Source organism: Salvelinus alpinus, chromosome 33, assembly GCF_045679555.1.
Source record: "Salvelinus alpinus chromosome 33, SLU_Salpinus.1, whole genome shotgun sequence".
NCBI lineage: Eukaryota > Metazoa > Chordata > Actinopteri > Salmoniformes > Salmonidae > Salvelinus > Salvelinus alpinus.
Genome location: NC_092118.1, coordinates 9,577,496 through 9,591,490, shown reverse-complemented (window position 1 = coordinate 9,591,490; position 13,995 = coordinate 9,577,496). Strand labels below are relative to the sequence as shown.

The 13,995-nt window shown below is 43.6% G+C and overlaps 1 protein-coding gene across 1 annotated transcript in view; it reads right to left on the bottom strand.

Annotated features, from left to right (window-relative positions):
- The window catches only part of LOC139563292 (SH3 and multiple ankyrin repeat domains protein 2-like), a 176,423-nt gene that overhangs the window by 137,651 nt on the left and 24,777 nt on the right, over positions 1 to 13,995 (bottom strand). Inside the window, exons 4-7 of the mRNA XM_071381847.1 lie at positions 12,823 to 12,931; positions 8,894 to 9,045; positions 8,389 to 8,556; positions 581 to 697 (exon numbers count right to left, since the gene is read on the bottom strand). Coding sequence (XP_071237948.1) covers positions 581 to 697; positions 8,389 to 8,556; positions 8,894 to 9,045; positions 12,823 to 12,931 — 546 coding nt within the window. The remainder of the gene's footprint in view (positions 1 to 580; positions 698 to 8,388; positions 8,557 to 8,893; positions 9,046 to 12,822; positions 12,932 to 13,995) is intronic.

The window sequence follows — 13,995 nt, the reverse complement described above, 5'->3', positions numbered from 1 at the left end:
AGATGATTCTGAATACGGACGTAGTGGGAGAGTAGAGAAACAAGTGGGTTGAGATGTGAAAAGCTTTTCAAGCAAGAGAGGGGTCAGGACTCAAATGCATTTAAGAAATGCTATGATGTAAGATTTGATGTCAAATTGAATATATTTAGCTAATGAACATGTACAAATCTGGGGGTCTAATTGAGTCTAGAGTAGGAGGAGAGCTGTGTGGTGGGAATGAGAGACATACTTAATAACCCCTTGTCACTCAGTCTCCACCCTTACTCATGATCCTCTCCTCCAATTTCTCTTAATTGTGGAAAAGCACTTTGTTAACGAAAATAACTGCCATTTAATTGTGGATTTACTTACATCTCACACGAACGGAACGAGAAGCAGATGTGTGTGTGTGTATAAGGTCAGTAATGCGTGGTGGTGGGTTAAGTTAATTCACTCAGACACTTACAGACTCGAACACAAGTAGAACAGGTGAACAGAGAGACATCAGGGAGACCTCCAGGCCTACACAATCAAACCAGGTGGAAGAAGGGCAGATACACTTGTATGAACAAACACACACGCGCACACACACACAGCTCACCTGATTGTAGAGAGCACAGATGTGCAGCGCTGTGTTCCCTGACGCGTTCTGTGCGCTCATGTCCGCCCCGTAGAACAGCAGATGCTCCAGGTGCTGGACAAAGCCATTCCGACAAGCCTGTACCCATGCACACAAACACACAGAAAACAATACATGTTGATTATAATTTATATATTTATTATACAGTGCCTAGTGAAAGTCTACACACCGCATTCACAGTTGTCACATTCTAAACCTAAAAAGGGATTACATTTTTATTTTTTAAATCCTACAGATCTACACAACCTGCTGCACTTTTTCAAAGGGAAAGAGACTGCGTATGTCTTCACACCCCAGAGTGAATACTTGGTGGAAGCACCTTTGTCAGCAATTACAACTGTAAATCATGTTTTGTATGTAACTCTACCAGCTCTCTGCGCAACTCTTAGGGCAACATGTATCAATTGTTACTCGAGCTCATTCAATTTGGTTGGGAATCACGGATTGACAGCAATAGTGAAACCTTGTCTGACATTTTCAAGAAGATTGAAAGTCCAGACTGAGACTTGGACCACTTGGGAACACTCCACACCTATTGGAAAGTTGATGTTGAGATGTGTTTGTTACTTGAAATCTGCGAAGCATTTTATTTGGGCTGATATTTCTGAGGTTAATAACTCTAATGAACTTATCCTCTGCAGCAGAGGTAACTCTGGGTCTTCCCGTCCTGCGGCGGTCCTCGTGAGAGCCGGTTTCATCATAGCGCTTGATGGTTTTTGCGACTGCACTTGAAGAAACTTTCAAAGTTCTTGAAATGTTCTGCATTGGCTAACCTTCATGTCTTAAAGTAAAGATGGATTGTCGTTTCTCTTTGCTTATTTGAGCTGTTCTTACCATAATATGGACTGGGTCTTTTACCAAATAGGTGTCACGCCCTGACCTTAGAGATCCTTTTTAGCTCTCTATTTTGGTTTGGTCAGGGCGTGAGTTGGGATGGGCATTCTATGTCTGGTGTTCTATGTTTTCTTTTCTGTGTGTTTGGCCGGGTGTGGTTCTCAATCAGAGGCAGCTGTCTATTGTTGTCTCTGATTGAGAACCATACTTAGGTATCCTTTTTCCACCTGTTTGTTGTGGGTAGTTGTTTTCTGTCTTTGTGTCTGCACCAGACAGAACTGTTTCGGGTTGGTCTATTTTTGTTATTTTGTCTTAGTGTTCTGAGTTAAATAAATATCATGAACACGTACCATGCTGCACCTTGGTCCACTCCTTCCTCCTCAGACGAACATCATTACAGAACTACCCACCACCAAAGGACCAAGCAGCGTGGTGGAATGGACTCCTGGACATGGGAGGAAATCTTGGACGGCAAGGGACCCTGGGCACAGCCGGGAGAGTATTGCCGTCCTAAAGAGGAGCTGGAGGCAGCTAAAGCGGAGCGGCGACGCTACGAGGAGTTGGCTCGAGGAAACGTGCACGGAAGGCAGCCCCAGAATTTTTTTTTTTGGGGGGGGCAGACGAGGAGTTTGGCGGAGTGAGGTAGGAGACCTGAGGCAACTCCCCGTGCTTACCGTGGCGAGCGTTGTACTGGTCAGGCACCATGTTACGCGGTGGAGCGCACGGTGTCTCCAGTACGTGTTCTTAGCCCGGTGCGCTATATCCCAGCTCCTCGCATCGGCCGGGCTAGAGTGGGCATTGAGCCAGGACGGAGTGTGCCAGCCCTGCTCTCCAGGCCTCCAGTGCGTCTCCTCGGCCTGGGTTATCCTGCGCCAGCCCTACGCACGGTGTCCCCGGTTCGCCAGCACAGCCCTGTGCGGCCTGTTCCAGCTCCCCGCACTTGCCGGGCTACAGGGGGGATCCAGCCAGGACGAGTTGTGCTAGCTCTGCGCTCGAGACCGCCAGTGCGCCTCCACGGCCCAGTGTATCCGGTGCCTCGGCCAAGGAAGAGGCCTTCTCTGTACATGTAGTGTACATGTACAGTTGAAGTCGGAAGTTTACATACCCTTAGGTTGGAGTCATTAAAACTTGTTTTTCAAACACTCCACAAATTTCTTGTTAACAAACTATAGTTTTGGCAAGTCGGTTAGGACATCTACTTTGTACACGACACAAGTAATTTTTCCAACAATTCTTTACAGACAGATTATTTCACTTATCACTGTATCAGAATTCCAGTAGGTCAGAAGTTTACATACACTATGTTGACTGTGCTTTTAAACAGCTTGTAAGATTCCAGAAAATTATGTCATGGCTTTAGAAGCTTCTGATAGGCTAAGACATCATTTGAGTCAATTGGAGGTGTACCTGTGGATGTATTTCAAGGCCTACCTTCAAACTTATTGCCTCTTTGACATTATGGGAAAATCAAAAGAAATCAGCCAAGACCTCAGAAAAAAATTGTAGACATCCACAAGTCTGGTTTATCCTTGGGAGCAATTTCCAAACGCCTGAAGGTACCACGTTCATCTGTACAAACAATAGTAAGCAAGTATAAACACCATGGGACCACGCAGCCGTCATACCGCTCAGGAAGGAGACTCGTTCTGTCTCCTAGAGATGAACGTACTTTGGTGCGAAAAGTGCAAATCAATCCCAGAACAACAGCAAAGGACCTTGTGAAGATGCTGGAGGAGACAGGTATAAAAGTATCTATATCCACAGTTAAATGAGTCCTATATCGACATAACCTGAAAGGCCGCTCAGCAAGGAAGAAGCTATTGCTCCAAAGCCGCCATAAAAAAGCCAGACTACGGTTTGCAACTACACGTGGGGACAAAGATCGTACTTTTTGGAGAAATGTCCTCTGGTCTGATGAAACAAAAATAGATCTGTTTGGCCATAATGACCATCGTAATGTTTGGAGGAAAAAGGGGACGCTTGCAAGCCGAAGAACACCATCCCACGGGGGTGGCAGCATCAATTTGTGGGGATGCTTTGCTGCAGGAAGGACTGGTGCACTTCACAAAATAGATGACATCATGAGGGAGGAAAATGATGTGGATATGTTGAAGCAACATCTCAAGACATCAGTCAGGAAGTTAAAGCTTGGTCGCAAATGGGTCTTCCAAATGTTTGGCAAAATGGCTTAAGGACAACAAAGTCAAGGTATTGGAGTGGCCATCACAAAGTCCTGACCTCAATCCTACAGAAGATTTGTGGGCAGAACTGGAAAAGTGTGTGCGAGCAAGGAGGCCTACAAACCTGACTCAATTACACCAGCTCTGTCAGGAGGAATGGGCCAAAATTCACTCAACTTATTGTGGGAAGCTTGTGGAAGGCTACACAAAACGCTTGTGGAAGGCTACACAAAACAATTTAAAGGCAATGCTACCAAATACTAATTGAGTATATGTAAACTTCTGACCCACTGGGAATGTGATGAAAGAAATAAAAGCTGAAATAAATCACTCTACTATTATTCTGACATTTCACATTCTTAAAATAAACTGGTAATCCTAACTGACCTAAGACCGGGAATTTTTACTAGGATTAAATGACTAGAAAAACTGAGTTTAAATGCATTTGGCTAAGGTGTATGTAAACTTCCGACTTCAACTGTAGGTAGAGTTATTAAAGTGACGTAGATAATGCATAGATAATAACAGAGAGCATCAGCAGCATAGAAGAGGGGGAGGGGGCAATGGAAATAGTCTGGGTAGCCATTTAATGAGATGTTTAGGATTGTTATGGCTTGGGGTTATAAGCTGTTTAGAAGCCTCTTGGACCTAGACTGGCGCTCTGGTACCGCTTGCCGTGCGGTGGTAGAGAGAACAGTCTATGACTAGGGTGGCTGCAGTTTTTGACAATTTTTAGGGCCTTCCTCTGACACCGCCTGGTTTAGAGGTCCTGGATAGCAGGAAGCTTGGCCCCGGTGATGTACTGGGCCATACGCACTACCCTTGGTAGTGCCTTGCGGTTGGAGGCTGAGCAGTTGCCATAACAGGCAGTGGTCCTTGCACCACACGGTCAGGTATCTGACCTACTCCCTATAGGCTGTCTCATCGTTGTCGGTGATCAGGCCTACCACTGTTGTGTCATCGGTACATTTAATGATGGTGTTGGAGTCGTGCCTGGCCGTGCAGTCATGAGTAAACAGGGAATACATGAGGGGACTGAGCACGCAACCCTGAGGGTCCCCCGTGTTGAGGATCAGCGTGGCGGATGTCAGCGTCAGGAAGTCCAGGGTCCAGTTGCAGAGGGAGGTGTTTAGTCCCAGGGTCCTTAGCTTATTGATGAGCTTTGAGGGTACTATGAGCTGTAGTCAATGAATAGCATTCTCACATAGGTTTTCCTTTTGTCCAGGTGTGAACGGGCAGTGTGGAGTGCAATAGGGATTGCATCATCTGTGGATCTGTTAGTGCGGTATGCAAATTGGAGTGGGTCTAGGGTTTCTGGGATAATGGTGTTGATGTGAGCCATGACCAGCCTTTCTAAGCAGTGCTACGGGTCAGTAGTCATTTAGGCAGGTTACCTTAGTGTTCTTGGTCACAGGGACTATGGTGGTCTGCTTGAAACATGTTGGTATTACAGGCTCAGACAGGGATAGGTTGAATATGTCAGTGAAGACACTTGCCAGTTGGTAAGCACATTTATAGGGGAAGACATTCAACAATTACAGCATTTACACAAATGACTGATGATTGGCTGAGAGAAATTCATAATAAAAATATTGTGTGTGCTGTTTTGTTAGACTTCAGTGCGGCTTATGACATTATCGATCTGCTGGAAAAATGTATGTGTTATGGCTTTACACCCCCTGCTGTATTGTGGATAAAGAGTTACCTGTCTAACAGAACACAGAGGGTGTTCTTTAATGGAATCCTCTCCGTCATAATCCAGGTAGAATCAGGAATTCGCCAGGGCCGCTGTTTAGGCCCCTTACTTTTTAACATTTTTACTAACAACATGCCACTGGCTTTGACTAAAGCCAGTATGTCTATGTATGCGGATGACTCAATACTATACATGTCAGCTACCACTGAAATCTTCCAATCCAATTCAACACATCACAGAGTGAAACCATCTGTATTTTCAAGTAATGTGGTGGGGCATCATCATGGTTTGAGTGTGTATGCTTGTCACCGGCAGGGACAGGGGAGTTTGTCAGGATCAAAAGAAATATGAAAGTGGTAGGAAAACCTACCTCAGTCTTCTGAATACCTAACCCTGGGATAGAGTTTTACAATTCAGTGCGACAATTACAGAAATGTTAAAACCAATGACACACCAGATTTCCTAATGGGTCAAGTCTCAGTCCTTACTTAAATCTGATTGAAAATCCAAGACAAGGTTTGAATATCACTGTCCATCAATGATTCCCAACCAAATTTATTGAGCTTGAGAAATTTTGACAAAAACAATGGATATACGTATGTTGCCCTAAGAGTTGTCCTGAGTTGGTAGAATCCGACGCAATCAAGACATGTTCGTTTAAATTTTTGTTTTATTAATTTAGAAAATGTTCTATATTTTTTCTTTCACTTTTAAAATGTGGAGCAGGTTGTTTAGATCTGTATAATACTATAATTGAATCCCTTTTAGATACACGTATACAGTATATACATACAGTGCATTCGGAAAGTATTCAGACCTCTTGACCTTTTCCACATTTTGTTACTTTACAGCCTTATTCTAAAATGTATTAAATAGTTTTTTCCCTCATCAATCTACAAACAATACCCCATAACGTCAAAGTAAAAACTGGTTTATAGATTTTTTTGCACATTTATTAAACATAAAAAAATTAAATATAAAACTTTTACATAAGTATTCAGACCCTTGACTTAGTACTTTGTTGAAGCACCTTTGGCAGCAACAACAGCCTCAAGTCTTCTTGGGCACGACGCTACAAGCTTGACACACCTGTATTTGGGGAGTTTCTCTCATTCTTCTCTGCAGATCATTTCAAGCTCTGTCAGGTTGGATGGGGAGCATCGCATTTCAGGTCTCTCAAGAGATGTTCGATCAGGTTCAAGTCCGGGCTACTCAAGGACATTCAGAGACTTGTCCCGAAGCCACTCCTGCATTGTCTTGGCTGTGTGCTTAGGGTTGTTGTCCTGTTTGAAGGTGGACCTTCACCCCAGTCTGCGTTCCCGAGCTCTCTGGATCAGGTTTTCATCAAGGATCTCTATACTTTGTTCCGTTCATCTTTCCCTCGATCCTGACTAGTCTCCCAGTCCCTGCCAATAATAAACATCCCCACAGCAACATGATGCTGCCACCACTATGCTTCACTGTAGGGATGGTGCGAGGCTTCCTCCAGACGTGATGCTTGGCATTCAGGCCAAAGAGTTCAATCTTGGTTTCATCAGACCAGAGATTCTTGTTTCTCATGGTCTGAGAGTCCTTTAGGTGCCTTTTGGCTAACTCCAAGCAGGCTGTCATGTGCCTTTTACCAGGGAGTGGCTTGCGTCTGGCCACTCTACCATAAAGGTCTGAATTGTGGAGTGATGCAGAGATGGTTGTACTTCTGGAATATTCTCCCATCTCCACAGATGAACTCAGGAGCTCTGTCAGAGTGACCATCGGGTTCTTGGTCACCTCCCCGACCAAGGCTCTTCTCCCCTAATTGCTCAGTTTGGATGGGCGGCCAGCTCAAGGAAGAGTCTTGGTGGTTCCAAACTTCGTCTATTTAAGAATGATAGACAGGTGTGTTGCCTTTCCAAATCATGTCCAATCAAATGAATTTACACAGGTGAACTCCAATCTATAGAAATGTCTCAAGGATTATCAATGGAAACAGGATGCACCTGAGCTCAATTTTGAGCCTTATAGCAAAGGGTCTGAATACATACCAATGTAATTTGAGCAGTAAAAATACATGTTTTGTCATACCCTTGGTATACGGTCTGATATACCACAGCCTTCAGCCAATCAGCATTCAGGGCTCGAACCACCCGTTTTATAATTATGAACAGATACCCCGGGTATGATAAAAAAAAGGACTATTTACTGGTCTTATTACATTGGTAACCAGTTTATAATTGCAATAAGGCACATTGGGGGTTTGTGGTATATGACCAATAAACACGACTAAGGACTGTATCCAGGCGCTCCGCGTTGCGTCGTCCCTAAGAACAGCCCTTCGCATGTTATATTGGCCATATACCACACCCCCTCGTGCCTTATTTCTTAAACATACAACATATAATACACATGGTGACACAAGCTATATAATAGTCTCTGCTTTGGCTTTGCCCTAGAGTCATGCTGCAGTTACATGCCATGTCCACTAGATGTCAGTGTTCTGCAGAGTAGGCGCACTGAGGCCCTGGAGATTAGGATATTATGTCCTTAGTTTGAACCCAGTCATCAGATAGAATAATCAGTTCTAGGGGGATGTAGTGAACAGATGTAGAACGACACCAGTGCTAAATAAGGGAAGATGTATCAAAGTATAACTCGAAAACCTACATAGATCCAAAGTAATTTAGAGTAACTGGTTGACAGAGAGTGAGCGAAAGAGAGTCTGTGGGGGAGCGAGGGAGGAGAGCGCAGAGGAAGCGGAGGCATTTCCGTAGCACATGGGCAAGGCTCCTTTTTCGGAGGATGTAAATGCGTTTCGATGATAGTTAACTGATAGGCTAACCTAGAGGAGAGTTGTGTTTGATATGTTGACAGTGCCATGTTCTAAAGAAGAGAAAGTACAGTACGTCAGGAAGAGTGAGGTTACTGCTGGCTGGAGCTGATCGCAATCAGAGTAGCACAGGAAGGGAGAGGGTCTAGGAGAGCTATCAACCATCTGTACACACACAGGCACGCGCACACGCACATACGCACACGTACAGGGGAAAAGTATGTGTGCGTGTGTGTGTGCCTGTGTGTGTGTATACCTGGTGGACTTCGTGCCAGCCGTTTTCGTCCTGGCAGCAGACGGTGGCGTGTTCATGTAGCAGCAACTCGCAGCACAACGGGTCTCCTCCCACCATAGCTGTGTGATAGAGCGCCGTCAGACCCCGACTGTCCTTATAGTCTGGAGACAAACCAAGCTCCAACAGGGTCTGCAACACACACACATACACACAGACGCAGGCATGCAGGCAGGCACACACACATTGGCATTAGATTTAGATCAAAATACACCTTATGGAACAGCGGGACTGTGAAGAGACACACACACAGACACAGACACATGCATCCACAATCACATATGCACTATACACACACACAAACATGGATTTTGTGTTGTAGATATGTGGTAGTAGAGTAGGGGCCTAACCCTAACACAAATACAATACGTATCAATACAATGTATGGGTAACCATAAGAGTGGCAGGGTTAATGTTGTGTGTGTTCATGTGAGTATGCATGTGTGAGTGGCTGTGTGTGTGTCCGTACCGTCAGAGTAACCTGGTTCTTGGACCTAGCAGCTTTGTGTAGGGCCGTCATGCCATCTTTGGCCCTGAAGTCCAGGTGGGCCCCTCCATTCTTCAGAACCTTTATGATCTCCACCACGTTATCCAGGTGGGCCGCAAAGGTCAGGGGGGTCTCTGTAGAATGACATAGACAGGATACAGTGTAGATCATGGGTCTTAAAGTTATTCTGCTTGGGGCCACACCCAATTGTCATACTTGAGTAAAAGTAAAGAATACTTAATAGGAAATGACTCAAGTAAAAGTGAAAGTCACCCAGTAAAATCCTACTTGAGTAAAAGTCTAAAAGTATTTGATTTTAAATATACTTAAGTATCAAGAATAAATGTACTTGTTAAAAAAGACTCAAATTCCTTATATTAAGCAAACCAGACAGCACCATTACATTTTTGTACTTTTTATTTACAGATAGCCTGGGGCATGCTCCAACACTCAGACATAATTTACAACCGAAGCATGTGTTTAGTGAGTCCGCCAGATCAGAGGCAGTAGGGATGACCAGGGATGTTCTCTTGATAAGTGTGTGAATTAGACAAGTACTCAAAATTTAACAAATACTTTTGGGTGTCAGGGAAAATGTATGGAGTAAAAAGTACATTTCTTTAAGAATGTAGTGAATTAAAAGTAAAAGTAAAAGTAATAGTAAAGTACAGATACCCCAAAAAACGACTTAAGTAGTACTTTGAAGTATTTTTACTTAAGTACTTTACACCCCTGCATAGAGGAAACACAACACAGACACAGCAGACAACAGAAAAGAACAGCCAAAAGAACAGAACAGAACAGCCACAAGAACAGAACAGAACAGCCACAAGATCAGATCAGAACAGCCACAAGAACAGATCAGAACAGCCAAAAGAACAGATCAGAACAGCCAAAAGAAGATAGAACAGACAAGAGAGCAGCCAACAGAACAGAACAGGCAACAGAACAGAACATAGACATGGAGAGAATAATGTGCACCAATTAAACTCAGATCAGCAGTGATGGTGATAACACCATCATATTTTCTCAGGAATCGAAGTGGTCCTCCCATAACTCTATTGTTCATCTTCACTTTTCTCTCCTCTGTCAGTGTCATTCATCATCCAATCACTGCAGCCACACGAAATCCCATCAATTCATCCACACTCGACCACTCGTCCATCTAGACTGATGTCCGTCCATGGGTCAATAAGTGGATTTATAATAGCCATGACACATTGGTTAAAGGTCCAATGTAGCCATATTTTTCCCGTCTCAATACCATTTCCGGGTAACAATTAAGTACCTTACTAACCACGTTTCCATCCAACCATTCCATGAGGCTGAATTTCTTGACGCATGAAAAAAAGTCACGACTGGTCTGATGGAAACATGAAATGCTGGTACAATTTCTTCATGCAGGCAGATCATTTGTTCATTTGACATGGTGGGATCTTTTTTTCCCGGTAAAATGAATAATGCGAGAAATGGCTTTGGAAAAGCCTTTTTGCTCAAATGTTGATATAATAACCATCATTTCGAAGTAAACTTGGGAGTCACGCGATGATATGTTGTGTGGTCCTCCCACTACAACTCGGGAAAGCATGCAGTTTATAGACTACAGATGAAGTTATGAAGTTATAAGTTTTGATGAACTTCACAGGATGGTGAATGTGCAAGGTGATTAACTTGATGCTCCTTGAATGTTTCAATAAATATCGAGGGTCTTATTCTGGTGACATGATGATCAATGCTCGGCTGCCTTTTGACAAATAATATCCCTTTTATTTATAATAATCTCATCATTTAGGTAGCTTCCCCACACTGTATCTGTGATCTGTTGACTAGAACACATGTTCCAAGACCAGAGTGGGAACATTTGCTATATAACGCAACCGTTTTTGTGACAAAACCATCAGTGGAGTTGAAAATGTCATGGAAACCCATTTAACTTGTATTTTCCATTTGGTACATGGGTACATGTCAAAAGTTATTTCTATGTGCACTACTATGCGCACAGCTTTTTATCCGCAAAAAGTCCGTTTGATGGAAACACATCTCTGGTAGAAAATAGGCAAACTGTTTAATGCCGATTATTTCACATTTGTGTGAAAATCTGTCGCAAATTGGATAGAAACGTGATTGTTTTCAATTAAAATGGCCAAAAAGACACACAAATAGCTTCTTAGCAAAGAGCAATTTCTCAAGCAAGAGTTTTGCTCGGACTGTCTGGGAGTGGTCTGAGTGGGGGGAAAACTAGCCGTTATTGGCAGAGGTCTGGAAATCTCTGTCTTATTGGTATATTAACAAATTTGATTTCACCAGGCAGGCCAAAACTCCCTCCCACCAAAACAGGCTGAAATTTTAGACATTCTTTTCAAATAGCTCTTCAAATATCATGTTTTTGACTGCACTTGGCCTTTAACATACTCTACTGTATTATTAAAAGACCCGAACAACATAGAAAAAACCCCAATCATATAGCAGGCTCTGACCATGTCCTACTGTACAGCGTCATACGGTTGTTATGAATGATACTGCAACACTGAAAGTATCATCGTGGCAAAGTGTGTTCCTTTGTAATGGGAGTAAAACAAGCTTATATTGTGGGTTCTGATGGGGTACGACAGTAAACTCACGAGGCATTTCTATGTTACTTTCTTCAAGAAACAATGGCTATACATCATTCATTCAAAAGTCCAAAACTGGATGTAGCAATCCCACATTGCACCTTTAAGACAGGCATACCAAAGATACCAATTACTCTGTGAGATCTAGAAATCCACTCCATCGATTCAAATGAGTATGGAATAGAAAATAGTTGTATGAGACACGGAGGGAGGGGGCATGGTAGGGGGTGAGTGGGCGTCTGGGCGACACAGTGGGTGGAAATCTTTGGGGTCGATTGGTGTCGACCTACATCTGAGCCCCATGTAATTGTGATATAATTAGCTTGGGATTTAGAACAGAACGTGCGTTTGTGTGTGTGCCTGGATATGCTTATGTCCTTGTCTGTGTGTGTACTTCTACAGCCAAAATCAATAGCGAGCCAGAGCTCTATAATTGAGCGCTATTCTACAAGCTGCCCTTATCCCTCAATCTCACAGCAACAAGGCTTAATCTACCAATACCACTTATATCCCATTAATGCCCCTTCAATTTCTCTGCTACAAGCCCTAACACCGGTTTCCTTTACGTACTTCTTTATAAGCCTTAACTGAAAGGCTACATTTGCCCTGCATTTATCCAGCGTGTCCAGTACATTATTCACACAATGCTGACTGTGTCCCTAGCTCTTAAAATACCGTAATACCTCTAATTAACTCATTAAAATCTTTCGAACCCTTACAGCCCTAATACTTCTAAAAGTTGCACTGATTGCCTTAAAACCTCAACTAATCCCCCCTCTTAGCCTCCAAATACCCTCCTTCCTTTGTTAATTGATGGTCAGAGCATTGGAGTACATTCTGGAAGTACATCATTTCAGTACAATGATGCTTCATAGGAGAAGGAGTACATTGGGTTGGACTGATAGTGAAGATAGTTTGTGCAGTTCTAATAGAGTATAAGTAATAGCAATCTCAAACAGATTTTTCTGAACTCTGTGTTCATCTCCGCTCCCTCTTATCCCCTGTTGCTAACTCTGTATACACCACACAGGGAGGCTCATGGCCTCTCTCCCCTACGCTAACGATACAGATCTCTGAGTAGAGTTGACTCGAGTCGCCATTGATCTGTGTGTTAATTTAAAAACCAATGGGATTGATCAGGGGCTAGGTTGTGCTGTTCTTGGTAGTGGGTGGGAGGGTTTAAATGTGAGGAGCCACGGGGGTATTTCTCAGCAGTATCTATCTTGTTAGCACTGTGATTATGTCAAACCACCTGTGTTCATGATGTGTGAGTGTGTGCATGTGTGTGTGTAGTATTACCACCGGTCTCTGTATCCTGGTAGTTGGGGTCCAGCCCTCTCTCCAGCAGCCTAGATACTTTCTCCACCTGATGGTGCTGGATGAGGTCCATAAACTTTCTCAAGTTGGCCTGGAGATGGAGAGCGAGAACAAAAAGAGAGTTAGAGAGAGAGAGAGTGGAGTGTGTGTGTGTGTGTGTGTGTGTGTGTGTGTGTGTGTGTGTGTGTGTGTGTGTGTGTGTGTGTGTGTGTGTGTGTGTGTGTGTGTGTGTGTGTGTGTGTGTGTGTGTGTGTGTGTGTGTGTGTGTGTGTGTGTGTGTGTGTGTGTGTGTGTGTGTATGCGTGTAGGTCAGAGATATGGAGGGGAGAAGGTTCGGAAAAAAGAGAGAAGGCGGGAGAACAAGAGGGACAGAAGAAGGGGGAGAGAGGACAAGAGAGCGAGAGAGATAGATTGAATGATTGGGGTGTGCTGATTGGAGCGTGGAGTACACGGTGGGATGAGTGTTCTCATCTGCTTTCCAGGCCAGATATAAATAGATAAGAGAACAGCTCCCAAAACACAATAGGAAGAGAGGAGGTGAGGAAAGGAGGAGAGGAGAAGAGGATGATGATGAAAATATGGAGTAGAAAAGAGGGAGGAGGGAGAGGGGGGTGTTCGGTAGGAAAGGGTGAGGGAGAGAAGGAGAGGACAAAAATAAGAATCTTTGAAGAGATGGAGGTAGAGAGAGAGAAATGTAGGGAGGAGGAAAGAGCAGAACATAGTAGGATGGTGGACCTGTATACACCTACATCTGCTTCATCACAGAGTCAATCTATATGTGTCAGAAATACAGTACATGGAACTGTACACCAGTATAGAAACCAGCAATAACTCACTTCCCATCGTCTCTGTTTCCCTCTGCCTTTGTTTTCCATCGGATACTGCTTTCTCAATTCAGCGATGCTTTATTGGCCCATAATACAAATGTGTGCACTGCCTTAGCATAAATGCATTTATAGCAACACAATTAGAAAGGAATGACACACCATCAAGTTTCTTTGATCATTTACTCATTATTGTTATCTATCATGTATGCATAATATTTCCCTCATACAGTCAGTGACCATTTACCAGGGGCAGTTATGAAAAATGCGTATTTTGTGTGCTTATGTGCGTTCGTGCACGTGTGAGCACATGCACAAGGATCCAGGTAAA